This window comes from Aptenodytes patagonicus, chromosome 4, assembly GCF_965638725.1.
Source record: "Aptenodytes patagonicus chromosome 4, bAptPat1.pri.cur, whole genome shotgun sequence".
Lineage (NCBI taxonomy): Eukaryota > Metazoa > Chordata > Aves > Sphenisciformes > Spheniscidae > Aptenodytes > Aptenodytes patagonicus.
The window spans coordinates 2,355,820-2,380,800 of NC_134952.1; the positions used below are offsets into that span (position 1 = coordinate 2,355,820).

Genomic DNA, 24,981 nt, shown 5'->3' on the forward strand with positions numbered 1-24,981 from the left:
TTCTTTAAATATTAGTTGCTTCTCTGGTCCTGGTTGCCTGTCTCTTTATGAATGATTTCAAAGCTTTCAGGCATTGTTGCCTCTGACCTTTCATCTTGGAAAGACTCCTTTGTCCAAAAAGCGGTATTCTGGAGCAGCGCAGAGTCCTTTGAACAAGGATGTGACCATCTCTGCTTATAAGACTGCCACTCAGTCCACTGTTTGCCCTGCCAAGTCTTTCATTTTCGTTAAAGGTCTTGGGCACTTGGGAGGGTGAGGTAGGAGTCTGCAGCTGGACTCGAGATCACATGAGAAAGCTTCATCTGCAAGAAGTAAATTTCAGGCCCTTTGGTTGCCAAGAGTGGTCAGGAATGTGGTCTGTGGTTTCTGAATCTTCACAATAAATTGAGAGGAATCTGCCTTGAAACAGCTGGTCCAATGACTCCTGGAAGGTTAGGCTCATATATGCATGCTTGAGATGTCTACTGTCAAGTTTCAGCCCCTGCCCTCTTTAAACTTTTTTCAAGGATGCTGAGCATCAGAAGTACTATTTATATCTGTTCCTTTTGTGTCTGCGAACAGGAACCATCACAAGGTGTCCTTTATTCATGTATCTGTCTGTTCGTTGCACACAATCTTTGATTTTTGATTTTTGCATCCTCCTCCTGTACTTATCTCTGCACTGCAAATTGTGCAGAAAACAGATGTTAGATGAGATCCCAAAGTCATTGAGCGATTGCTTTTCACTTCAGTCATAGTCTGTCGTGGCAATGCATGGATTTTCTCAAGTGTTGCACCAGCAGCCTCGAATGCAAAGCCCTCCCTTCTCTGATTCAACTCATTGGCTTGTAGCTCCCTCAGCATGGGACTGGTGCTAGCAAAGGCTTAGGTGGGCATTTGGGAGCTGAGGGGTAGATGCCTGTGTGGGAGTTCACTGCTCAGGAGGCTTCCAGAAAGGGGAATTGGGCAACTCCGAGCTTGTCCAAGTGTCTCGCAGCAGGAGCATCATCGAGGATGGTGGCACAGGCAGGTCAAAGGCTGTTTCAAGGTTTTCTTTGAAAAGGTCCTCTCTGGTGTATCCTTTCTGAAGAGGCTGTTCTGTGGAAAAACTTACGTTCTTCTCAAGCAATATCAGCTGTTGTCATCTCTCATCCTTTCTCTTGTGTGATATGAGCTCACTGGGGATGAACATCAGCCTGAAAACAGGAAAGGGAAGGGAAGCTACTTCAGAGGCCCTTAAATTCATATTATGACACTTAAATTCTCTTTCTGGCTGCTTTTGTTTTGGCCTGGTGTGTTTTTTTCCGATGGAGATGATAGAGGGTGAGTAGATGGAAAAGAAAGAAGCCATTCTTTCAGAAGAGCTTTTTTTAAAGCAAAACTCTTAATGTACGCATTCCTGACCTCTTGTGCTATTTGTTTTTGTAAGTCTGCTAGCACTAATTGGCTCAGCATAGCATATTATTGATTCAAGCCTATAACCTCAGATATCTGCCTAGGGAAAAAATGAAGTGCTTCATGTTTTCCTGGCCAAAGCATCATGAGTTGCGAAGATGAGTGAGCATCATGAAGCTCATTAGGGGCATAGCCCAGAACACCTATAAAGTTTGTATTAAAAAGGTGTGTGTGTGTGGGGGGGGTTATAAACCCAAAACTTACGGCTTCTGCTTTGATCCTCTTCCAAGCTTTTGGGGCTGGCAAAACTGAACAAAAGGCTTCCAGTATTTCCTGTTTTGACGATGCCAGAAATGTCTGTTGAAGCAGACCGGTGGCATGTTGGTGCTTCTACTTCTGGTCCTAGATGAACAAAAGAGTATGATTGTACGAAAGCAAACGTTAGACCTATCTATACGTTTAAAGCGTAGACTGAATTTCTACTTCTGCCTTTCAGCATTAAAAGAACTAATGGTACGCATGGCTGTTGCAAGTAGGGTTTCAATGCTTTGCAAGTGGGCAGTAATAACGTGACTCTTGTTATGGTTTACACTAGGTGTTATTGGAAACAACAAAGCTATAGGAAAATACATCACGACTATGATCTTTCTGTATTTTGCCTGCCTCCTTCCATCCATTGCGTTTGGGTCACTCAATGATGAAAATACCCGAGGAGCTATTGGTAAGTTTATCAGTTTTGTGCATCTGTTATAGGATCTCATGTATTCAAGCTGAGTAGCTCTGGTCACAGAAAGCTTTGATAGTTTTTATTTGCTGAAAAAAACCACCACTGAAGGTTTTCTTAACTGTTCCATTCATGACTTTTTCCTCGGAAGACTAGAAAAGTTGAACACTACTTTGGGTGGTACCTTCTGACTTGACTGATACAGATAAATGCTACTGTATTTTTGAATGATGCTTACTTTATAACTATGTAGTTATCTGCACGTTTTTCCTAGTGCAAGCTCCTGTGCTTTTGATCTGGATTTGATTTGCTGGTATCCACATCACTGGTATAGCAGATGATGCTTTGCTCTATCCCAGTTGTGGCCCTGAAGCAGTTCCTACTGCTATTACAGTTCCTAGAAGTCTTAGCTGAAATCTTGTCCTGAAGGCATCCACAAACACTGGTTATGTTTTTATAGCTGTTTAAAATAAAATAAAAAACCCCAAACCAAAAAACCCCAAACCAAACAAAACAACCCCATCCAACTTTCATAGTTCAACATCTGGAAACCTGATGGCATCCTAAATTATTGCTACAAGTTTGCTGGCAAAGGGTCACTTCTTGCTTTCACAATGTCTCACCTCTATACCCTCTAAACATTGCTTTTGCTCGTTAGTGGTTGAGTTCTATGCCCCATGAATGCTCCTCGGTCAGGGAGGTGTTGGTTAAAAACCCTGTTTGTTTCCATCCTTCCTAATTACTCGTAGATGTGCAGAAGACAATCGTCGGCCAGTGTATTGGAGGGCTGCTTTACGCGCTCTTTTCGGGGCAACCTCTAGTTGTACTCCTAACTACAGCTCCTTTAGCACTCTACATTAATGGTAAGTCTATTAAACTTGTAAGTCAGGGGACCGATGCGATTGTGATCGGTGGAATGTGACTTTGTACAAGAACCTTGTGATCCTGTTAGAACTTTAGTTGCATTTGTTTAATAAATCAATACTAAAGGGCTGCTTCTGGTGCTGAGGGAGAGGGGAGGAATTTGATTCAGGTTTAGTTAATGTTGGTTTCTAAAGGAATCATTTTGCATAGAATAAAAACTTTGTGAGAATAAACATTTCTGCTTCAAGGAAGAAATCTTTTTCATCTGATGGTTTTCTCACGTGGCTGCTTTTAACCAACTTGAGGTTAAGAGCCCGAGAGGTTTATGTTGGGATTTTTTTTTTAATTGGTCTTTTAAGGTGTGATCAATAGCTTTCCAGTTACAGCTGCAAGCTGATATTACCGAGCCAGAGGTGTAAAGGAGCAAACTCAATATCTATAGGAACAATCAGATGGGCTATGACTAACTTGAAAGGTTTAAGACACGAGGTTTTGTCCACAATGCAGTGACTGAGTAAACGTGGTGCAAAAGCATGTATGAGATCCCTTGCTCGACAACATCCCAAAATGTCAGTGAGAGCAAATTCCAAGGGCTGATTTTTGTGGCCTTAATCCCTAGGAAAGATGCTTTGAGCAGTGTGGGAGAATATTTTTCCAAGTGCTTCTCCCCATTTCTAGTGGAGGAAGGGGGTGGGGAAGGGGAGAACAGTTTGGGTTGATCCAGTGTTCATCCGGGAGTGTAAGAACAGGGGTTTAATAGTATCTCCCATAAGCGCGTTTGGGCAAAGTCTTGAAATCGGTTCTTTTTGCCATCAAGCAGATGGGAATCACAGGGTGGTAATGACAAAAGTTTAATCTGACATGTGAATGCTTCATTTTTACAGTCATCCGAGGAATCTGTGATGACTACAACTTGGATTTCAGTGCTTTCTATGCCTGGACTGGACTGTGGAACAGCTTCTTCCTTGTGATGTACTCCCTCTTTAATTTCAGTCTTCTGATGAAGCTCTTTAAAAGGTAGCTATTTTCAAGAAGTCATATTTTGATCAGATTATTCAGCAAATGGAAAAATTATACATTCCACAAGCTCCTTAATTACAAACTTGCTGCCAAATTTATTTTGCGAGATGAAGCTAGTATCATTTCAGCTTATTGTTCCAGCTTGAAAGAAGCTTTTAAAGATTCACTGGGTTTTGTTTCTTGAGTTGGAGTCTAACTAAAATTGGTATATTTTCATGTAAATATATGAATATGCTGATTTTCCTTTGAATGGAGTTGAATGCAGACTCTGCTAATGGCTATATTAATTCCTGGGATTTTTCCACAGGTCAACAGAAGAAATAATTGCACTTTTTATATCCATCACGTTTGTGCTTGATGCCTTCAAAGGCATTATTAAAGGTAAGTCTTGCAACAATGTTTTTCAGTGCAGATCTCTGCTTTGCTTCCTTGTCGAAGGGAAATACAGGGCTGCAAATATGCATGATGTTTGCTTATTCCATGTTCATTCAGGGTCTTCAGGGGAAAAAAAAGTGTGTGTGAGATTGAATCAGCCCTGCGTCAGCAGTTTACCTGGATATGCAGAATTCCTGTCAACTCGAATTTCAGTTAGCTGAGATAGAATTAGTGTCTTAACAAATGGAGAAACCATATTAATGTTGCTGTGAAAGTCTTCTCCTGATACCAGTCTCTTTGGTCCTAGCAAAAAAAAAAGTCCAGTTTAAATGCAGTGCATCTAGACCTCTTTCCTTGCCATATTATTAAAACTACATGGAGGGGAGTTGAAAGATGGGTTGAGATTGCCCATTCTTATGCGAGCTCTGAGACCCTTCTTTAATGGCAACATAAGGACTGCAGTGCCTTCCAACGTGCTCCTAAAGCTATTCTGCCCTTTCCAGCCACTTGATCCCCATTTTTGGGTGAGTATCCATGAGTAGCCTTGGGGTTTAACAAATTTCTCTGGCACCTCGCTTCCTCCTGATCAGGATTGGCAAGAGGTATTTGTGAAGGTGAAGGACGTTAGCAGAAATGCCATGTGGATGGCAACCTTTCTGTTCATCCCAGTGAGGAGTTGGCCAAGTCTGCATTCCTTGTTTTTTATGACCTGTTGTCCAACAGCCGCAAATTTGGGCTATCCCTTGAAACCCTTCAGGACATACGTGAGCACATCCCTTGTTTTCAAGATTCTCAGGCTTAGCTCATTATGCTGTCTTGCATACAAGCAGAACACCTTCAAAGAGCAGGTTTGACACTGCAAAGCAATTTAAAGTGAGATACTTTCTCGCTTCATTGGGAATCCTTAATTTGGCTCCTTGGGCATACGCTTTGATTGTGCAATCAGTTTGTTTTTCTCTGCAGAACACCTGCATCTTTCAGATATCCTGCTTAGACAAAGCTTGGTGAAGGAGAAGCTGTTCTGGGATGCTTTGCTTTCTCCTTGCTCGCTACGTAGCTGTGAGCTTTGCTTAATGTGTGCTGTTAATGCCCTGTTCTGGAGGCATGACGCAGTCTCCCTGTGGCACTAAGGTGTTCCTCAACAGAATATTCAACTGCTCTGTAAAAAATTGGCAAATGCAAATGTTCACAGTGTTTCTGTAGTAGAGAGCTGATTTCCCATAGCAGGGGAATGAGGTGCAGGTTAAAGGTACGGAAAGCATTCTCATTGATCTCGGCTGCCAGACTTTCAGGAATATGCAAGTAATACCTCAGTATTGCAGTGGGACAGGAGAGGATCCTGGAAGTTAATTAGTGAATTAGTGTAGTTCTGCCTTGTACTTGGGAAGGGCTGAGTTTACAGGAACAATGGTAATAAAATCAAACCAACACTCCACTCATTTGTCAGCTCGTGTTGGCTTGAGCTGCATCTGGGAGTGTTCAGTGCATCAACAGGTGGGACCCCAGGTCCAGCCACGTTCCCAGATGCAGAAGGGCACCGATGCTGGCAGGCACAGACTTTATCCTTAACCCTTTCAGTGCTCATATTTAAACACATGACACCAGTGCAGCTTACGGCCCCATGCTCGTCTGTCATCTTCTACTCCTGTTTTGTAGCAGGAGGTGATGGTTGCTGCTGCCATCCCCCCCCACCCTCAAAACTTCGATTGAGCAGTTAAGCAGGAAGAGAAAGCTGGTGCCTTCTCCATGCTGTTAAATGTGTCCTGGTAATGGCTAGCCAGTTGACAGTGACTTTGGGCTTCCTGAGTGCCAGGGGACGTGCTGCTCTTGCTCGGATATGTTTTCCTCAGTCTGTTCATAGCCCTGACTTTTTTTTTTTTTGCAAGGTACTTGTAGATGTGCAGGAAAGAAGGGGGGAGGGATGCGATACTGTACGGAGGAATCAAGCCATATGCTTTCACACTATCCCGGTGACACTTTGTTTTTGCCGTGTAGCCCGGCCACCAAAGCTGTGTTTGTTTGATCTTGACATCTGCACTCTGCAGGAAACAGGGGTGAACCGGCTGAAGCAAACAAAGCGAGTTAATGTTGTTGGAGGGAACTTAAGCACGCAGTAGGCTTGAGAATGACTCTGTTTCAGTGAGGGCACTACCCTCACCACATTTGCTGCTTTCCGAATGTGGGCGACAAGATTCACTTAGCTCTGTTACAAAAACAAACTATAAATCTGCAGGAATCAAATACTTTGTCCTGCACCACAGACTTGCTATAAAGGTCTCCGCTAGCCATCTTGGCATGTTCTCGTTGCTTTAACTGAAATACAAGAGTAAAGTCAAAGTTTCTTCCCCTATATTCAGGACTGAGTGGAGCAATCCTACCTGGTTTTGAGGTGGCTGCAAATTGAATTGCAGCCTGAGAAGTAGTATACATAGATGTAGTCAGGCTGAATGCAGTGCACCAAAGACGTGCTCAGCCCTAAATGTATTATTGCAATATAGCCAAGTGTGGGAAATTGAGAAAATCCCCCAAAAACTAACTTGTTTCTTATTTGCTCGAGTCTAAATCTAAATATGGAGGCATGCAAATACATTCTGCATAGCTGCTGAGTTGTATGTGCTGTTGGGTTATCGTATGCTCAGTAATTGTCTGTGTCTCTAGGACTTTGTAACGCTTAGGGTCATCTGAGATGGTGAACAGGCCTTTAGCCCTGGCCAGCTGCTAATCCCCAGGAAATACTGCCATAATCATTTTTGTTATGACAAAAGTGTCCTTTAATGTTCAGAGGCGGAAACTGCAAATCCTCCAACAACTTGTTCCGTGCTGGTGTGCGGGTCACGGCAGTGCTTTCTGCCTCAGTTTACCTGTTTGCAAAGCAGATGTGGGTGTCCTGCCTGGGCTGGACGCAGCTGTGAGGACGGAGGGAGGAAATGATAGCAGAGCCTCTTCCGTAGCGTGCAATGCAGAAATGCGCAGCGCTGACAGAGGTTGTAATGAGATTGCTCCTTACTAGGAGCAGCTTTCTTGTGCTTCAGAAGTTCAATGGTCTCACTTCTGACTGCTGCTGAGAGCAAATTGAAAGGTTAAATCTTGACCTGTAAACCTGCTGGGGTCAGGGCAACCCCCAGTATCGCTACAGGCTGGGGGATGGAGGGATGGAGAGCAGCCCTGCCGAGAAGGACTTGGGGGGTACTGGTGGATGAAAAGCTGGAAATGAGCCAGCAATGTGCGCTCGCAGCCCAGAAGGCCAATCGTATCCTGGGCTGCATCCAAAGCAGCGTGGCCAGCAGGTCGAGGGAGGGGATTCTGCCCCTCTGCTCTGCTCTGGTGAGACCCCCCCTGCAGCACTGCGTCCAGCTCTGGAGCCCTCAGCATAAGAAAGACACGGACCTGTTGGAGGGGGTCCAGAGGAGGGTCACAAAAATGACCAGGGGGATGGAACAGCTCTGCTATGAGGAAAGGCTGAGAGAGTTGGGGTTGTTCAGCCTGGAGAAGAGAAGGCTTTGGGGAGACCTTCTTGCAGCCTGTCAGTACTTAAAGGGGGCTTATAAAAAAGATGGGGGCAAACGTTTTAGCAGGGCCTGTTGCGACAGGACAAGGGGGAATGGCTTTAAACTAAAGGGGGTAGCTGTAGACTGGATATAAGGAAGAAATTTTTTATGCTGAGGGTGGTGAAACACTGGCCCAGGTTGCCCAGAGAGGTGGTGGATGCCCCATCCCTGGAAACATTCCAGGTCAGGTTGGACGGGGCTCTGAGCAACCTGATCTAGTTGAAGATGTCCCTGCCCACAGCAGGGGGGTTGGACTAGATGGCCTTTAGAGCTGCCTTCCAACCCAGACTATTCCATGATTCTATGAAACCTTCTATGATCTTTAAATTTGTTTACAGAATTATTGACTGTGAAGTAACTGGTCTTTTCTCTTGTGGCCTACATGCCTTATTGACCCCATCCACTTGTTGAATGCCTGGAGTCCTTTTAAAACATAAAGGTGGTACAAGAAAGATGATTACTGCTTTTAAAATGGCAGCATGGCTAAACATGGGGCGTTTTACATTGGGGTGAGCTCCAAACCAGCAGTAACACAAACTGTGTTTCGGTCAAATTCAAGGTGGTTGCAAATACCAATTGTGCTTTGCAAGAACGTTTAAAGTTTTGGTTTGCTTGTTTTCAGATATTTAGAATTACAGTTTTCTTGCCTGTTTTCCCTGTAGCTGCTGCAGATGGAAAAGCTGAGGTGCTTGGGGTTTTCAGAAACTTGATTATTACTTGGGGGTGGGAGGAAATGTTGTGAGGAGCATTATAGGCTAAGCTTCAGATTGTTGTATTTTTGCCTAAAGAGGATGGTCTCGCCCTAAAACGTTTTGAGTTTCCTTATGCAAAGCTTGAAGGGATATTTTGACTAAAGCAAAGAAAGGTAGAGGGACTGCAAAGCTCTGACATGGTGGTTTCCATTCTCCTGTACCATCCCACTGGTTTGGGGGCGAGCAGGTGCTGCCATCTGGTCATGTAACATGGGAGTATTAAGGCTGCAAAGCCCAACTCCCATCTTCTGGTTTTACTTGGTCTTTGTGGCACCTCAGGCTCTTGTTCCCAAAAGAGGTGAAATCATCCCAACACCACGTTTATATGCTTGAAGCCGGCCAATGCCATAGAAGTGGGAACACGGCTGTCTAAATGCTCGAAAGCAAGAGTGTATTCACAACTGTTAATTACTTATATAAATGTCTCTGAGTTAACCTAATACATTTATGGACAGTTCCAGAGGCATTACTGGGTGTTTCACTTGTACAGGTTTACTTCAGGTGCTCTGCATCTCTCTTTCAATTTGCAGTGTAAATTTAAATGTTCTGCCAGGTTTTGCATATCATCAACACTTATCTTTAAAATCTAGACCAGCCTTGGAGGAAAAGTAATTACTGTACATTTTGAAGTCTGTTTAAGGATCTGTGCAGCCTCGCTGCTCTTAATTTTTTTGAGGTCCTGATGGAATTTGTTTACCAGGCTGCTGAAAGTAGGTCTTCATAGATATAGATATATATTTAAGAGCAGTGATTCCAGTGCTAGAAACAAAACCATGTAAATAATTAGCACTGGAAGTCCTTACAATTCAAACGTGTTGCTTTAGATCAATTTAACTTTTACCTGTTAAAATAAATGAAAAATAAATTTGTAAAGCGCTGTCTTTAAAAGAGAAGCAGCTCTCCTGATTTCTTTTCACTGGTGTGAGGGGTAGAGCTATAAACCTGGTGAAGCATAACGTTAATACTTGCATGATCAAGCAAGAACGAACCACTTTATTTTACTTGCTTTGATTGTCACAAACCTATCCTAATGCTTGCCTGTTGGTTGTTTGTACAGTTTTTAAGAAATATTACTACCATGGGCGCACAGGAGACAGTTACTTGGAAAAAGCACGAACTGATGCTATTCCAAGCCTCGGCATCAATACCACCTTCTTGATGAATTCATCAGTGAGCAGATCCATGTCCCTAGAGAATCAAACAGGCACGCATGATGTGCATTATGGACGTGAAACTGCCGTCCTTAGTCTCATGTTGATGTTGGGTACCCTTTGGCTTGGTCATACGCTCTATCAGTTTAAGAAAAGGTGAGTTACTTCAGTCTTAGAGCTCAGACTACTGATTATTTCATATTATCTGTGAGGAATCGCTAATGGTTTAGATCTTAATTTTGTAACCCAGAAAAATCAGGTGGAACCTCTTCCATTAGTGGCGGTGGAAGCCAAAGCCAGAGATGAACTTGGCTGGCCACCTGGAAAATGTTAGCAGCACAACAAAATGTTCCATCACTGGACGATGCCCTTCCGTATTTGGTTTGGCGTCACAAGTGACTTTTCTAAAAAGCTTTGGGTGAACCATGTATTTCATGTTGGAACTCCTGTAACTCCCCTCAGATAGGCATTGAACCATTTTGGGGGGCAAAAATCCCTGATGGTGCTGGAAGGTCTACTGGGAATGTACCATCAGTGTGCTCTTGGGAGTCAAATGCCCAGCTCTTAATTTGGGGTTTACTCCCATTGCCCTTAAAACTCTTCATTTGAAATGCTTGAGTAAGCAATTAAAGTAAAGTGGAAGTGAGACACAAATTGGTGCTTGGAGGACTTTTTTTTCTAGCTTGCATCTTAGTTTCTTGTTTCTTTATGGGTTTTGCTTATGCATTCATCAACCTTCAAAGGCTATAGATTCCAGAGGATTTAGGGCTGAATTAAAGACTAATTCTTCACTCCAAGTATCTCTTTAGAATTGCAAGACTGGACTGAATTTTCACTTGTTAAAGCATTAATGCTATCTGGATTGAGTGATTGTCCCTAGTGTGGTGTTGATGGAAATTTTTTGTCTTTAAATTACAGCCCGTATTTGCATGCGAGAGTACGTGAAATTCTGTCCGACTGTGCCTTACCGATTTCAGTTCTGACTTTCTCTGTTGTGGGTTCCTATATCTTCAAGGAAATTGAAAGTAAGTTATATTTTTATTTTCTGGAATACTAGGGGAAGCTATTTAGGGTGTATGAAAAAGGGAAATGAAGTCCTAGGAAGGTTTTGCTAAAAAATAGCAAATTTCTTACATATAACTTCTCAAATACTGTGTGTACCTCCCACCACCCTAAGAGCTCAGATTTCCTCAATATTATATTTAGTTCATTCAACCCCCTAATCAAACGAGGCTGAAGGTTTTTCTCTAGATAAATTATTCCAGTGAGTCTTTTAATTTCAGTGTAATTTAAAGTAGGTATCTCTTACAATAAAGAGGATCAACAATTTCTAGCAAAGAACAAAGGGCAGAGTAATTAGCAGGCAGGAAGGGTTGTTGCCAGTCATACAGACGTAGAGTTGATGATCCCAGTCTGTCCTCTTTGTCTCCAGTTTACGTTTTCCTAATTTAGGTGGAACGGTGCGGAGTATCTGGGCAGTTCTAAGTTACACAAGGAAATCTAAAAATGAGACACCATTCATTGGCCAAATAGATCAGCTTTTCCATATCAGGAAGCGATAATGGGGACAGGAATTGCATTGTCCTGTGGTGACGTGAGTGGGTGATGTGAGGAAATGTATGGAAACAAATAAGAAATGGCTTTTTTCTGTGATGGCCATTCCATCCAGTTGGATTGTAAAATGATGTGTGGCCATGTGTGATTTATTCCTAGTCATACATTTCTTCCAATGGCAGGAAAGTAGGGGCATTTTATACTAAAATGCTTTTCATGGCTTGTTGGATATAAGGAAGTTTTAAACAGCCTCTGTCAGTTGATTAACTGAGCAGGAGGAGTATACTGCTAGTTAGAAACAAGGTTTTGTAATCTAAAAATGCCTCACATCTGTGGAAAACAAGTTTCCCTCTTTTGTTTTGCTCAAATACATATAATGCCTCACTAGAACTAGCAGTAATCTGTCAAATCAGGATGGCAGCCAAGTTCTAAGAGGATGGAGGAAAAAAATAAACTAAAGCAGCCAGATGAGCCTGTCTTGTATGGCCTTCTGGCTCCCACTTGCCAGAGCATCACGCCTGGTTTGCTGCATTGGTTCCCAATAGTTTGTGGTGTGGGTAGAATATTGCTTGAGTCCATGTGGATGGCTGGACAAGAAGGTGCCTCCTAATATCATTCCCCTCCTCTTTCCAGTGTCCAAATTTAACTACAACCCATCTGAGAGCTTGTTCGTGCTGGCCCCGGTCCAGTCCCTCTCCATCGGGTCAGTGATGAGCGCCATGGGGCTGGGGTTCCTCCTGTCAATGCTCTTCTTCATAGAGCAGAACATCGTGGCGTCGCTCACAAACGCCCCAGAGAACAGGTAAAAAGCTTTCGGTACTCCTCTTCCTCTGTGGAGGGATGTCATCGAGTCTCTTCCCAGCACTGCTTGTCCAAAGCTCATCTGAATATCAGAAAAGATATTCGGGACATGTTCTTCAGAACTTCTGTTGTCACAGATGAAAGTAACCCTACTGCTTAACTCCTCACCATCCCCCAAACCCAATATTGTGGCAGTGAGTTAAAAACGCAAAGCATCGATGAGCTTATTACCTCAGCCTGTTTCTTCTTTGCCTATGCGTGAATGTTACGTAGATATTTTGTATGGTTTGAGGTCTGTGGATGTACCTCCAGATATTTAGGGAGTGTCTGACCCATACGGACACTTGCACTGCTCTTGCAGTATAGAGAATTTTTTGAAAATGAAAAGTCAATGACCTGCTGCACAAATGTCCTAGCATGATATGCTGCAGTTGAGCATCAGAAAAAAGTGTTTGGAGCTGTTAGTCTCCACTTGAAAAGGTGGAAGTTAAGTAAACCAGTATGTCTGATGTCTGATAGGTCTGATTTTATGTGCAAGCTTGAGTCAAGATGTTGCACTATTAAAATATTCCCTCTGTTTTTGTGCCAACTGCAATCGGGTATGATAGCGAGAACGAATGTGTATGACTCTCTGTCCAGGGAAACCACCATGTCTCAGAGGCTTTTTTGCCAATGTAATGCGTGGGAGGGTTCTCTCCTTGCATAACATACATTAGCATTCTCCATGTTTATAGCTGGAGTGACACTGAATGAGGGGAAAGAAGACAAGCTCAAATTCAGTTATACTAATTTGGCTTTCTTTGACCACTTAATTTTTCCTCTTATCTTTATTATATGCCTTTAAGTAAAGTGTTGCATAAATCTGTAATGTAAGTGGGTCATCTCTTTTCTAACATGAGTGTCTTCTAAACTTTTGGTGTTTTCCACTAGGCTGTCTCTAAGGAATGTAAAATATTCTTTGGAGTTCTTCACAGTGTTTTTCATAATGCCTTGTTCCAGGGCTGAGGTTACGCTGATCAGGTATCAGGGCATGGGTTTTCAGAGATGCAAAAACTAGGACTTGACACCTTCCGTTTGTGGTACCATCATAGAATAAAAATACCGTCGTCTATACCAGCCAAATGGAGAATGTGCTATCTGGTGTCTTACCAAATGTAGAGATTTCCTCGTGTAGAAAAAACAGGGAAAAGATGATGCTTGCCTGAAAGTACACTGATGTGCTTTGCTAGAGAATAATCACAGCAAGCTTATGGGACAGTTCAAGGGATACTGGGCTGGCCGGGCAGTGTGAAGATAACCTAAGATAAGGCATATAGATCTTTGTATGTGTGTTGAGCTAGACAAGCTCTGTGGAGCCTATCCGTTGCTCAAAGCAGGTGTATACCACACACAGTGCTGCAAGACTGCTGAGACCAGTGTCCCCATTTAGGGGACTAAAATGATGCTGCTGTTAGATGTATGGCCTTTGTACATAGAAAGCCCTCTGAAAAGGGCAGACAGGACAATCAAACCCTGGGGATGCTGGAGATGCCTTTTGCTCTGAGAAAGCAGCACACGAGCAGGGGCCGTGCTTTCAAAGTGTGAGCCAACACGGGAAGTGTTTACAATCCCGCCCTTCCTGCCAGCACCTTCCAGCTTCAGAGGCATTGCAATGTAGACGTCTACCTGACCTAGTCACCCCGTGGCCTCCTTGGTCAATGGAGGTAAGCACTTGCAGTGAGACAAGTCTTTTTGTTCCAAAACCGAACCCCACCCAAAATTTCTGCTGCCCAAACAATGGCATCTGCTGCTCTTTGAGATAGGCATTAGGCATAGATCTTCGTGTGCTGAGTCATGTCTACTAGCTCCATACACCTCATGTCCTAGAGCATCTTGGATGGCTCCAAGTCTCTGCTTAGGTATTGAACGGGGCTTGCTTGGGTGGCATTAAGACACCTAAATGGTGCTCCCTTTCCAGTTGATGGTGCCTGGAGAGCAATTCAGCTAATCCCTTATGTTGTGTCAGGGTGACAACTGCTGTCTGCTCTGATGCCCAGGCAGAAACACAGCTATAGACCTTTAAGTTAGGTATCAAAGTCTGAGAGCTGAATCCTTCCCCAGCCTTTTTCTAAACTCTACTCATAGTATTTGAGCAGTTGGTACCAGATGGGTATATTCAGGAAAGGGGCAGACCTTTTCAAAAAATGGCAAGGTTAAACTAGATGCGAGTGCAGTGTTAGCAGCTGCTCTCTGTGTAGTCCTTGCAAAGCGAATGTGAAGTGGTCACCTTCCTTGGTGAAGGCTGCCAGTTTCCCCCTCCCCTCACAAACAAAATGGGGAGGCTAGCCTGCATTCACCAAAGCTAGGAGCATATCTCCTTGGTTGACTACTGAGGAGGAGCAGAAGTTTAATGAATTCATGTCCCATTTTCTTATCATGCAGTAGCAATTACATAATTAGGGGATTACTGCAGCATACCAAGCACATGTTCTGCTCGTGGGGAAGGAGGGAGATCAAGGTTAAAAACAAGACGGGTGGAGAAACTTCAGTGTCAATAGTTTGGCAACCCATGCCCAGGTTTCTAACCACTCTTCATGTGGACTCTGCTAGCAGATATACGTGTGTGTTTTGAGTGGACTCTGCAATAAATGTAGTGGCAAAACACTGATGAAACTTTCATGGGCTGTTATTTTAGTGGGTTGCCTTTCTGCTCAGCGTTGTTCTTTCCAGGAGATGACTGCTTTGGGAGCAAACTGTCAAGTTTCATTACCTTTCGTGTTCATGTAACGCAGGCTGTAAAGCAGGAGGAGTGCGAAACTATTCTGTGCATGGAAGTGCACTTCGGTGTTTAGCGTTCGAGCTCAGGTTCAGCAAGGGCAGCTTGTTACAGTTTGCACCGGGTGTAACGGCTGTCAACAAAAACCTCGTTTCAGGTTGGTGAAGGGAACAGCCTATCACTGGGACCTCCTGCTCGTTGCGCTGATTAACACGGGGCTGTCCGTCTTCGGCCTCCCGTGGATCCATGCTGCCTTCCCTCACTCCCCAATGCACGTCCGTGCCCTGGCCTACGTGGAGGAGAGGGTTGAAAATGGACACATCTATGAGACGTAAGTAGGAACCGTGGAGCTGTCTTGGATCTCTTTGGTTTCATTTGTGGTTTCCTAATCCTTTGGGTACAGTGGGTTACGTGGTTGGGGAGTTAGCTGTCTTCTTGAAGACCTGCAAGATATGAAGGTGGAGGGGAGATGCACCAAATGAAGCCACCTCAGCCAGCGTGGCCTGTGACCCCGCTTCATTCCCCCTTCACCAAAGTGCTTGTTTTAGAACAGACAAACTTATACTTTTGTCAGTGGCTGGCGGCAACCTGCAGGGATTCCATCTACTCCAGTGCAGATTGTCCTCTGGAAGAGTCGGCCAAGGCCTTTTTCAGGTTTATCCTTGTGGAAAGCTGAGGAGATGCTTTGGCCAGATCTTTGCAGATGTCTTCACCAGAAAAAAATCCAGTCTGATTCATTGCCTAAAACCTGTCTGGTGGTTATTACAAAGGGTAGGAAAAATGCAGCATTATTTCAGAGCTCCCATAGCATCTTCCGCCACGTTTTGGGAAGGAGAGATGCTTATTAAATTCTCCTTGTTTTTAAGCAAAAGCGACTGTGAAGCCATGCCTGGGTCACAGCTTTCTATTTAAGACCAGCTTTTTTGCTGCTCATGAAACCTGCTCCAGAATACAGATTATCTGGTCTGTTTGATCTCGGTATGTTACAGCTGAGTGCTTTTACTTCAGAAGTGGTAATTTCCACTAACATGCCATGAGTTTTAATAATCCTGTCTTGGTTTCCATTTTCGGAGTTGCCACTTATCAAAAGCGAGGCCAAGTGATCATTTACTTTGGGGGATGGAGTGGGTCTGTCTTTTAACTTCAGTCTTGCCTTCATGCTGTTCTTGGTGCCAGCTGGCCCAGCCCAACTTGGCACGGCTGCTTTTTGGGTTGGTGATGGACAGATTTCACCTTTCGCATCTGGAAATTGCCGAGTCCTGCTGCTCCCTGCGATGCTTTTACAGACCTTTCCTGGGAGATAGGTCCCTTGGGCTTGTATTCCCATTAGTATGTGTTGGTATTAGTTGTTCCCACAACTATATCTGTCTTGAATAAATGCTAAACCCTATTTCAAAAAAGCAACTTTGTAATTTGAGTTCTGTAGGGTTTTAATCCATGCCCTTTCTCCTGCTGTCCATGATCTGCTCTGGGATACCTCTGCTCTCCATTTCTTTGTGAGGTGCAGAGTTTACACTTTGAAATCCATGTGCCAAGCCTCTCTCCTGTGTCTTCTGTTGTCAATTTTAATACCTGGTGGCTTTTTTCCTGTTTTGCCACCCCCCTGTCTTTATTCTGCATTCTGGCTTATCCTTGACAAAGTCAAGTCCTCCGCCTGAATTAAGGACTGCCTTCTGCCCTTGTCCTCTGCTCCTTCACCCAGCTGTCCAAAAAGGGCATCGGAGAGCCCTCTTTGGCCATGCTAACCTAGATATGGCTCCAGTGATTATCCTGGAAGGGCTGAGGGATGCCCTAATCTCACTAAGCGTGTTCCCTAGCGGCACAGCTCTTCCTCTGCTGGAGGCAAATTGGTACGTAAGTGAGTGCTGTGAACTGGATATTGGGAGTGAAGAAGGGAACGAGGATTTCCTAGTTATCTGAACTCCCTTTGAGACTGAAGCTTTTTGTTCTCTGCAAAGCATCGAACTATAAACAGGAGGCTCCAAGCAATGTTGTCTCTTTTTTCTCTTAGCCAGCTCAGCTGAAAAAGAATGTACTGAAGCCCAATTAGAAAATCAGGAGTTCTTTCAGCGCTGGCTCCCTTGGTAGGCTCCTTTCCTGCACTCGACTCAAAGCTCTCAGTGAGGATGATGATATAAACAAGAATAAAGATCTGTCACAATGAAAGCAAAATTTTCTCCCCTGTAGAGTAACCACTTGAGTTTCATGTGGCAATCTGCAAAAAGGGTCTCATTGCTCATACGGAAGAGGTAGGGAATGGCTAATCCTGTGCTAGCTATATTTAAAGGATGCTGGGGAAATGAGCCTGGATTATGCTCTTTAATCTCCATTAATTACTTCATTTTCATTGCAGTACAGGCTTTCTGGAGCTGTTTCCTCAAGGGCCAAACCAGATTCTGAACACATGCAAATTACTGGATATCTTCTATTGACTTAATGTGACTGTTCTTGATGTCCTTACCCTGGAAATAAGAAAGGTGCTAGAATTGGCAAAAGACCAATTTGAAGCTGGGAAGAACTTTAAAGATATACTAAGTATATCTTAGTATATACTAAGATATACTAAGTTTGGTCAATGATGAGCAATTTTAACTATGTTCTGATAAGAAATTCCAGTCTACTTTAAGTGGCATTAGCAGGAGCTGACAGTAGTAGTTGCAGTACATCTTGTATGTGATCAAAGACTCTTCAGTGCTGTGATTGCTCCATCCCCAAGAGATGACAGGCAGAAAATTTCATGAACTTCAAAAATCCCTTACCAAAGGGCTGCTACTCTGAGCTGTTCTTGTAATTGCAGACTTGCATCTGATTGAAATGTGGTGGCTTCATATCTAACTTTGATCCTGAGCTCTTGGTTTGCCTGACTTCACTTGCAAGGAACCTAGCAGACTTGTTTGTGCTCAGACTGACGCTTGCAGGTCGCAAGCATCCCCAGCAGTGGGTTAGATCTTTGCCTGAAATAGCAGAAATGCTTCCTCTGTAGCTTGCCCAATGACGAAGCCAGGGGAACCCTTGCTGTACCTGGATGAGGCTAAATCAGTTAGTGCATCCTTTCGCTCCTGCTTTACTGGGCCACTTGAGAGGCTCGTAGTGGTGCTGGTAGCTCTGAAGTAGTCTGACCACTCCTTATAGGACTATCAAATTACTCTGAATAAGCTCTCACAGTTGCACTTTAAGCTGCTTGGCTTTGTCATCTCCAAGACTTCTGTTCTGTGGTGATCCAGACCTGGAGGCAGTGAAAAGGGTGCCAAACTATATCCACCTAGGTGATGTCCAAGTTCTTCCAGAGCTGGCAAGAGCGGTCTGCAGATCAGAGAGTGAAGTGCTCTACTGTCCCTCGGCTTCTCTAGGCATTGTCAGGGACCTCTTGACATAGGAGACTTGTATGAGGATCTGAACAAAATCTGTTTGGAAGGAGAAAAGCTGTGGTTTCTGCTGTTTACACCTAGCCGGGGAGAGGGGAGGTTACTTAGAGGTTCCTGTGGCTCTTCTGTGCATCCTGTCTTGGTAATCCTAGATAGTATGTGTGATCTGCCCCGTTACTCACCGAGGCATTCAAGTGTTGTCCTCAGGACTTTGTGTACTGTTTGTGGTATCTGTTGCTCCTTAGGTCTCACAACTGCTCGTGTTAATTCTGCCATGTTACCCAAATCCTGAGAGCAAGGGCTGTTACCCTTTCCCTCTCTCTCTCTCTAAATACAGGTGTGGAAGGCGCCTGTATCCCCACAGCTTCATTATGCTCTTGAATGTATAAACAGATTTGAACTTCAACCTGACCTTACTTATAAGCAAGACTCTCAAAAACTTAATATTGAAAGAATTTGCTGGGAAGCAGTCTTCTTTAGGACAGAAGGGATTACGAAGTCCCAGCAGTGCATATTTAAAAGGGGGAAATGTGTTTTGATAGATCTTGTGGCTGGCTTTTGTGTTAATCTTCAGAGTATTTTGTGTACAGGGTTAATGTGGAATATGAGGGCTCACATCCAGGGAATGAGGCCACTAAATGACACCAAAACAGCCTATGGACAAGAATTTCTCCTGGTAATAGGGGGATTTACTCACTAGCTTATCCACCGAATTGGTGGATTTATCTTCTCAAAAAAGTTATGTTAAGAATCCCCCTTTTCTCTATTTATAAGTAGTCTTGAAAGATGAGGGGTTTTCCTTCCTCCTATTGTTTCTGGTAATTTTTTTTTTCAAACTAGGAGATGCTCACAGATTTACTTGAAGTAAAAAGAAGACAAAGCAACCTCCCCTCACCCCCCAAGTAGGCTCTGAAAACTGCTGCATGCTTTCCTGTCAGTCTTCCCCCCCTTAAAAAAAAAATCAATCTGTGGTCTGTCAGCTCTAGAAAATTTGCATTAATTAATTACATGTTTTGCATGGTAATAGGCCATTTGCAGCCCAACTGCTATTATCCACAGCAAAATTAAATTTCTAGCTTCCTGCGTAGTGCACTCAGCTTTCCCTTTCATATAAACAAGGAGATCCTCATATACATTAAAAATGCTGACTCTCAGTCAAGAGAGTGCAGATTTTTTTTTTACAAGAGGTTCATTAGTTCCCATAGAATTCACTGAGTTTTCTTTTGGGTAAAAGCCAATTGCATATGCACTAGGTAAATTGAGGAAAGGATTACTGCCCAGAAAAGGAGCCTTGCCTGTTTGGGTTTTTTGGTGTTTTTTTTGTTTTGGTTTTTTTTTTTTGCAATGTGCTAAACAGAACTAGTTTAGAGGGCAGTTTAGTTCAGGATAGGAACTGTGGAGCTTTGCAGAAGGGGAATTTGGCATTTTTCCAGCTGCTGTGTTTGAGCTGTGGATTAAGTGCCTGGCCTGGATCCAGCAGAGCTCTGCCTTCTCAGTGTCAGCACGGGGCCAGAAGTGCTGATCTCAGTGCAGTGGAGATGAGTTTCCCTTTCCCGAGCGGCACGTGTCCTGCACCTACGCAGAGTAGTGAGCCCCAGCAATAAGCTTACGTGGATACTGGGATGTTATCCTACTCCCCTAATCCCTGTTTTCTTGCTTTCAGGATTGTGAGCGTGAAGGAGACCCGGCTGACAAGTCTAGTGGCAAACTTCTTGGTTGGCCTCTCGCTCCTGCTCCTTCCTTTCCCTCTCCAGTGGATTCCAAAGCCGGTCCTTTATGGCCTTTTCCTCTACATCGCGTTGACCTCCATTGATGGGAACCAACTCTTTGAAAGGGTAGCTCTCCTGCTCAAAGAACAGGTACGCGGTCCGGGGCACCAGCTTGATGGAACAGAGAAGGAAATTGTATTTACAACCTTAGCACCAAACCGTGCCAGGAGCTCATGCGGAAGCTGGTGTTGGGAATGGGGTTACCCCCAAAACTCATGTTCTCAGTAGGCTGATTTCCAGCTCCAGCCTGCACTTTGCAGATCCCTTTCGCCTTTCTCTGCAAAGAGGGAGTGAAACTTGATGGTCTCTAGTTTAGCCTGGCTGCCGCTGAGACATGAGCAAGAGAAGTCTTTTCCATTAAAGCGGACAAATGAGTGGGAGAATAATGCAGTGTCACACAACAAAAGTGGCATGGTTATTGTTGGGTTAAAAAAAAGTGGTAGCTGAATTGTTCATAGAATTGCACTGCATCTTGTCTGTCTCTGAAATTCTGCATAAACTGCTTCCTGCATTTCCCTGCCACAAAAGCGTTTGAGCTTTCTTGTTCGGAGCAATGTCTTGGATATAGTCCTTCTCTTTTTCAGACTGCTAAGAATTGCTCTGGAGCCCCTGTCTCCAGAAGGCAAAAATGAGTGCGTGAATGGAGCCAGGATAGCTGCTACTAGTGAAGACACCCCCTAAACTGTGTAGAGTGCAAACCAAAAATACATTCAAACAGTGCCTTTTTAAAAAAACAATTGCACAAACTGTTGCTTGCTGAATGTAGAGTGTTTGTAAAAAGTGTTTTAAAAACCCACTGCGATGTCTGTCAGCTGCAGAGTACGTGCATTTTAAAATAAAAAAAAAAATTAAAAAGCACATGCATAATGTCAGTAAATGGTGATCTTTGATTTCCCCAACAAAGCTTCAGAATAGGTAATTTTTTGTTAGATTTTACATTTTCATTTTGACTTGTGTGTGAAATACCATGAGGTAGGATTTTAAACTCAAAATTAAATTACTTGCCGTATTGAAACCCTTCTGATGTGGGATGAAAACAAATCTGGAAGATCTGTTTTCAAGCCATCTCTATGACAAGTGCTAAGAAGGTGTTAGCTTGCAGTGTACGTGGTACCTGGGAGCAACAGCGAGTCTCCAGCTCACCTTCTTTTATGTAACAAGTGTCAAGGGCTTAATAAGCCCAACATTTGGCTCTGCATGTCTGCTAATCTATCTTGATCTCTAATATTACATCCCAGAGGTTAAAACTGTGAAATCCGGGTAAAGATTACCTTTGTCATGTCAATTTTTGAATGAGGATTGAATAGTTACTGATGTATGTGGAATATTACTTCTGGGTTTAGTACAAATTATGTGTGGAATTTTCCAAGCTTTGGTTTGGAAAATTAAAAAGTATTCTCAAATATGGAGATCTCCCTTTTCTGGAAACTTTTTAATGAGTCATGGCACAATCTGAAATCCATTGAGTCTGTATCAGTGCCAGCAGACAGTCGCTCATACTCTTCATTGATGTATAGACAGTGAGTCAAAGCCTGTGCTCAGACATGAGCAAGTAACTGTCAAAAGAAACCACGAGCGATATTTAGCCTATTAATGTCACTTTTTTTTCTCAAAAATGAATAGCTTTTATGACTTGAGAAAATCACTGCAGTCTGAGTACAGCCTCTTCCCGCACCTCCCCAATCTCATCTCCTGGTCTTCCCCTGCTGGGGTTCAGCCAAGAAATGAGACCACCAGGGGCAAGCATGGAGTCTGATCAGCAGAGAACAGAAGGCTGTACAATAATGAGAGGCTGGGCTTCAGGTGGAGAAACCATCCAGCAGTAACGACACCCGAATGCATCTGCTTACCATCACCCCCCTGCACACCCCCACAGGCACTTCACATGTTGCTGCAAAGCCCTGGTAATCCTACTCAGGGGAATCTCATTACTGTACTTATCAAGATATTTTCTTGCACTCCAGATGCTCCCAAAGGCAATCTTAGCTGTGTGGTGTGTCTTTTCTTCTCCAGGTTCCTAGTGCCCAGTCATCTTCTGTGTGTTGCTGCCAATTCTGTGGCTTTAAGGCATTTGTTTAACCCTACAAATCCTGCATTCAGCTGTTGAACCTGTTAAGGACTCTGATGTTGAGGCACTCTGTGTGTGTAAATTGATGACTTCCTTAAAACCCTTGCATTCAAAAGCCTGTGCCACATTCTGCAGTCACGAGTCCAGGTTGCTGCATGTCTAACGTGTAATTCTTCTCTTCCCAGACTGCTTATCCTCCGACACATTACATCCGCAGAGTGCCCCAGAGGAAGATCCACTATTTCACAGGCTTGCAGGTCCTGCAGCTCCTCATCCTCTGTGGTTTCGGCATGTCACCGTTGCCCTACATGAAGATGATCTTCCCGCTCATCATGATAGGGATGATCCCAATCAGGTACGAAGCTTGGCTGCCCTTTTTTTTTCCCTGTCTCCCATGCCTTTTGTCTTCAGGCTTGGACTGCAGGAAGTCTGAGTAGTCTAGAAGGGCAGCCAGTACTTTCCTGAGTAGCCAGATCCTGGAAGTGGGTGATGGTGACCTCTTCACCAGCTGTTCAGGCTTGAGGAGGAATAATGCTGAGAGCCTGTGATTTCACTGATGCTGGGTGTTGTGCAGAGGGTTCTGGGCTGGCAGGTACTCTTCTTCTAGCTAGCAGAGAGGCAAATAAGTCTCCTTTGGCAGTGCCTGTGAGATGCCTGATCTTCCTGAGAAGCTGTAGTCTGAGCCTTCCCTCTAGGTATTTGATAATGTTCCATATTGCTTTGCAATTTGATTTCCTAAGGCCTGTGCTCAGAGCAGAGCTAGAAACTTTTCCTAAGAGAAATTCTTATCTCTTATCCAGTGCTGTGGTGACCTTACAGACCTGCACTGCTGAATGCCGTTGCCAATGATCAGTTAGGTCAAACTGGCCACATCTAGGCTTAAAATGTATCTTTAAAACTGGGAGGACCCCACAATAGCTTGCAGTCTTGAGAGAGACTCATTGAGAAATTTAACAAATTTCTTCCTTAATGTTCATTAACAGTGACTGCCCATCATTCTCTAGTTAAGTCATTCTCTAGTTAAATCATTCATGCTTTCCATCCTTTGGATGTAATGAGAAGCCATAATAAGATCTTGGAAGGAACTCTGTTTCAAGTCCACTTGATTATTTTTAGGCCAGCGTGGCATCCAGCGATATCTGGTTGTGTTTGAGCTTGCAGTCTCGGAGATTTTCTGTCTGATCTCAAAGTTCAGGGCTACCAGTGTGATCATCTGCCAAGGCAGCTATTGCGGCGGTTTCCTCGGGTGATAAAGATGGCTCCAGTTCTTTCCAAAACAAAAGCAAATATCAAAACTACCATGGCTTTCAACAGGATCAGGTTAGAGCTATTTGGGCTGGATTTTTAAAGACAAAATCTTGGAAAACACTGAAATTATTGTTCCTACGGTAAGAGTCTCTCGCACACCCTTCACGTAGGCGTCACTTTGGATGACTGGTTAAGTGGCCGGTAAATACTTCAACTGTGTGCAGTGCTGGATGATTGACTCTTGTGGGAATTGCAAATCTCTGCACAGAGCAGCTCAGTACAGAAAAGAAAACGTGGGACACTCTCTTTGCCAAACACTCAAGTATTGGACGTAGTGTAATAAGCTAAATTAGTGTGGAGAGAGTGCTGTGTCAAAGAACCTGATTTTGTAATAAGAGCTAGATAATTTAGGGGTGCAAATATATCTTCTTTTGAGTAAATAAGATACTGTCATCTTATGCTAGCTCTGTTGTGAACTTGTCTCTTTCCAGAGCAGCTTTTTCTAGTAGCTGGATAATCAGCCCTGCTGCTAAGGGGAACATGGTGCTACCTGGCACACTACAGAAATTTGCCCTTGCTTTCCTTTCTCTGATTTCTTTTGCCTTCATGCGGTTTCTGTGGGCTCCAGCCGAGAAGGCAGCACCATGATGCATGAGCTCTGTAGTTAACAATTGGCACTCTAAATAGATGAGAAGGACTAGAAGAAAGGAAATATCTTTTCTTTTCTTTTTTAAAAAGTGAAGGGAGGAAGAGGAGATGGGAGAGTAGCCAGGGGTCAAAGTCAAGAATCAAACCCAGATGAGTGAGTCATGGCTCAGTGTCCCATCCAGAAAACCAGCCATGTTGTCTGTCTCAAAGCCACATTTCCATCTGTCCGACAGCATTAGATACATGATTTGCATTGTCAGTGGTGAGGGACCATCTTTTTCCACTGGTGTAGTTTTAATGTGAAGGATAATGGATTTCAATGGCTTCTCGTTATTGCAGTGGAGCACGGCCTGTTAGGAGAAAATGTGATCTCTTTGGGTATCCCCAGTTCCTGGCTTTGATTCAAAACTTTGGGATGACTAGTTTTTTGTTACGCTCTAATCCCTGCTGTGAGGAGTACTGAGGTTAAAGTTGCTCAGAGAGGAAGGATCTTCTTTCCAAGTTCTCTGTGATGCTTATCTGTGCTCCCATGGCTCTCAAGCATTTTATTTCATGACAGGTCTATTTAAGCAGATCCTGGTACTTCTCAGAAGTAAGTGCTGCTTGGGATCTCTTGCATAGCTATTGAAAAGGCCCTTCCAAGTCTTAAACTGGCTTTCTAGTGCTTTGTGCCTTATTTTAACAGCTGAAGAATAGCTTCCTTGTTAAGCAAGGAAAAGTGTCAAACTAAATGCACAGTAGGATTTAATGAGAGCAGCTTCATAGCGTATTGTTACAGTGCCTTGCCTTTCTCACCCAAATAGGTTAATTCATGAGGACGTTCTTGCAAACAAACAAATAAAAAACAAACCCCAAAAGTAAGGGAATCACTGTCTCCATGATCCAGTGGAGAAGCCAGACACCAGGTGGGGATGGAGTCTTACCAGCAGCTGGAGGAATGAACGTCACAGCCCTCCTTAGCCTCT

General features: G+C 43.7%; 1 protein-coding gene across 4 annotated transcripts in view; it reads left to right on the top strand.

The window, feature by feature from the left end:
• Nucleotides 1-24,981, top strand: part of SLC4A11 (solute carrier family 4 member 11) — a 95,528-nt gene that overhangs the window by 65,452 nt on the left and 5,095 nt on the right. For all 4 annotated transcript variants that reach the window (XM_076335647.1, XM_076335649.1, XM_076335648.1 and 1 more), the window contains 10 exons: nucleotides 1,970-2,095; nucleotides 2,848-2,961; nucleotides 3,847-3,979; nucleotides 4,290-4,363; nucleotides 9,715-9,964; nucleotides 10,727-10,833; nucleotides 11,996-12,164; nucleotides 15,076-15,249; nucleotides 19,947-20,142; nucleotides 22,306-22,475. In XM_076335647.1, the coding sequence (XP_076191762.1) occupies nucleotides 1,970-2,095; nucleotides 2,848-2,961; nucleotides 3,847-3,979; nucleotides 4,290-4,363; nucleotides 9,715-9,964; nucleotides 10,727-10,833; nucleotides 11,996-12,164; nucleotides 15,076-15,249; nucleotides 19,947-20,142; nucleotides 22,306-22,475 (1,513 nt within the window). The remainder of the gene's footprint in view (nucleotides 1-1,969; nucleotides 2,096-2,847; nucleotides 2,962-3,846; nucleotides 3,980-4,289; nucleotides 4,364-9,714; nucleotides 9,965-10,726; nucleotides 10,834-11,995; nucleotides 12,165-15,075; nucleotides 15,250-19,946; nucleotides 20,143-22,305; nucleotides 22,476-24,981) is intronic.